This window comes from Gavialis gangeticus, unplaced genomic scaffold (genome assembly GCF_001723915.1).
Source record: "Gavialis gangeticus isolate Ggan-Ray unplaced genomic scaffold, GavGan_comp1, whole genome shotgun sequence".
In the NCBI taxonomy this organism is placed as follows: Eukaryota; Metazoa; Chordata; order Crocodylia; family Gavialidae; genus Gavialis; species Gavialis gangeticus.
This window is the reverse complement of record NW_017729000.1, coordinates 5,304,439-5,307,134: the sequence shown is the minus strand read 5'-3', so window position 1 is coordinate 5,307,134 and position 2,696 is coordinate 5,304,439. Positions and strand designations below refer to the sequence as shown.

Sequence of the window (2,696 nt, the reverse complement as noted above, 5' to 3'; positions counted from 1 at the left end):
TGATGGGGTGCGCAATCAAAAAAGTTTGGAGACCACTGGCCCAGATGACCTCTCAAGGTCATAGGATCATAGAGGCTTTGGAGAGGATCTCTGTACTTTGAGATAAATACGGGGGATTTCTCTTTCCTGGGAAGCCGTGTTTATCTTCTCAGGGGTCAGGAGTCCAGTACTCATCCTCAATCCCTGGGAGCTCAGAAATAGGCTCCTTGCAGCCATCTTTTATTAGGAAAAACCTCAAAAGTATTTCTGTGGTCAACACACGGGGCAACACACGTACGCATACACTCCCCACGCACACGTGCACCTCCCTCCCCACCCACACACAAACACAGAGCAATTTTAATTAACTTCCCCAGCCATTGAGAGCTGCTGGTATGAGACTTGTGTGCTCTGACTTGCAAGGAAATGTTCTTTGAGGACTTAAACTGCTTTAGGTAAATACAGCTAATTACTCCATCATCATTACCCACCTCGAGGATATGTTCAGCCTTGTATTCTCGATCCAGCTGCCGTGAAGTGGTAGAGATCAGGCCTGCCAAGACAGAGGTAATCTTTGAGTTGCAAACCTCATGGCTTATGGCGTGGCACACAACTCTCCTCCAAACCCCCAAGGCGAGCCAAAGACTCCAGCGCCAACTACCCCTTTTAATCAAACTGATGGGAAAGGTGAGAAACAGTTAAGAGCAAATACTTCCTGCCCCCATGCTAGGAAAGGCAATGGTTTTACAGTCCGGCAGTCCTGCCTGACCTTTCTCAGTCTGTGGGTAGAAGACACGTTTTTGCACCCTTGAAAAAATGAGCGGTAAAGTCCGACCACTGCGAGTTATACTGGGGTTGCCTGTCTGCATCCCTTTTGGGTTAGCTGCTTGCTAAAGGCCAATTGGCTAGTACCTGCTCCCCACTGCCTATGTTTCTAGCCTGTCTGGTTGTAGAGAAAACCTTGACGTGTGACTGAATGCACCCCACAGGCTCCGAACCCCACACGCAAATTAAAAGGAATTGAATAGGCGTTGCTATTTTTTTTTTAATTGTTACTTTTAAGCACATTTTCTGGAGTGGGGGTTGAGGTCTGGCTCCTGATTTTAAATTTTTGGAGCCCTGTGCATGGCTGGTGGGGTGTGTGTGTGTGCATGCACCTATCTGTCCGTGTAATTCTCCTTGTCAAAGCTGTGCTCAAACCTCTTTTCTCTCCTTCTACCACCTGCTGCAAATCCAATTTATTGGGTTTTTGTTGTTGTTTTTTAGAAACGCATAGCAAATGCACAAAATGCCCTGGAGCTTTTGTGGAGGTGTTAAAACAGGAACACTAGTGATTTAATGTGCTGCTCCAGCCCAAAAGGTAGATCACAGACTGGCCAGATATCATTAGGACTTTCGCTGCACTGCGGATCCCTTTGTGAACGTGCTTTGAAGCGCAGAACATTTCATATCGCTTCAGAAAGCAGCAAGCAGCTTGGGGCACAGCTCTGGTTAGGAGTTTGAAGCACGGTTCACAGTCTGACACACAGCAATTACTTGTTCTCTCTGGCGTTGTATGTGTTTGGCACTGGCAGCAACTCAAAACATTTATTTGCTGTTTGTAAAAGCAACTCTTCTTAATGTGTTATAACAAGACTTTCTGAACAGGCTATATGTGATGTACGTCCTGGATTCTTCCCTCCTCCCTGCTCTCCCAAATCTTGCTCTGTGCATCGGAGCAGGAGGAGAAGAGCTAGAAAGAGTCTGTGGCCACCAAGAGACCTTAGACTCACACTTTTGCCATGGGAAACAGTCAGGAAGGAATGTACATCCATGCTTAAGTGCTGAATCAGGACTTAATGTCACATCAGTGTCATGCTGACTGGTGCTAAAGATGGTGGCTGTGAGAATAGCCCCCTCCCCGTTGCTGCTGCACTGCCTATGCTGACTGCCATGCAGGTGTCATGTAGCAATGCCCAGGCCATGCCCTTGGCTTCTCTTCATCTCAGGACTGCTCCATGAGAGGGACAGTGACCCGGTACATGGCATGCACAGAGCAGGAGGAAGTGGGCAGGGTGGGCGTCATGTGGCAGTGGACTCTAGCATGGACCTGCCCCAAGGAACAGAGTCCTGAGTCCCAGCCATGTGCTGAGATGGCTGAGGGTGGGAAGGGGCCCGCAGCTTTCCCCTGAGCTTGGGTGAGAAGGGGGGACCTGGGGAGAGATCACCCTGTTGGCAAAGAGTTGGTTGCCAAAAGGAGGCAAAGCTGAAACTCTTCTGTGGCTTGGTGGTGGAAGGGGAAACAAACAGGACTGTACCAGAGTGCCATAGCAGCTGGGAAACTGTGATGGAAGGGGGGGCAGATGCACTGGGACACACTGGTCACCATTATTCTGTACTAGCATCACTGGGCACATCTACACATGCTCATTTACCGCCCAGTAACCAAAATTACTGCTCAGTACAGGTGTATGTCTACACGTGCATGCCTGTACTATGCAGTAAATATGGTGACTTACACAGACTCGAGTGTAAATTTGATATCTGCATTGTCCAGGTATCAAATTTACACCCGATTAGTTACTGCATAGTAAGGCACATGTAGATGCCTTACTGCACAGTAACACTGTGTGTGTGGACTGACTTGGAACTAACTTTAGTCCCAAGTCAATCCACATACAGTGTTAATGCGCTTTAATACCTGCATGTGTAGATGCTGGCCTATTCCCGCTTATTGC

The 2,696-nt window shown here is 48.2% G+C and overlaps 1 protein-coding gene across 2 annotated transcripts in view; it reads right to left on the bottom strand.

Annotated features, from left to right (window-relative positions):
* Nucleotides 1-2,696, bottom strand: part of FAT2 (FAT atypical cadherin 2) — a 107,817-nt gene that overhangs the window by 57,161 nt on the left and 47,960 nt on the right. For both annotated transcript variants that reach the window (XM_019506109.1, XM_019506110.1), the window contains exon 4: nucleotides 471-532. In XM_019506109.1, coding sequence (XP_019361654.1) covers nucleotides 471-532 — 62 coding nt within the window. The remainder of the gene's footprint in view (nucleotides 1-470; nucleotides 533-2,696) is intronic.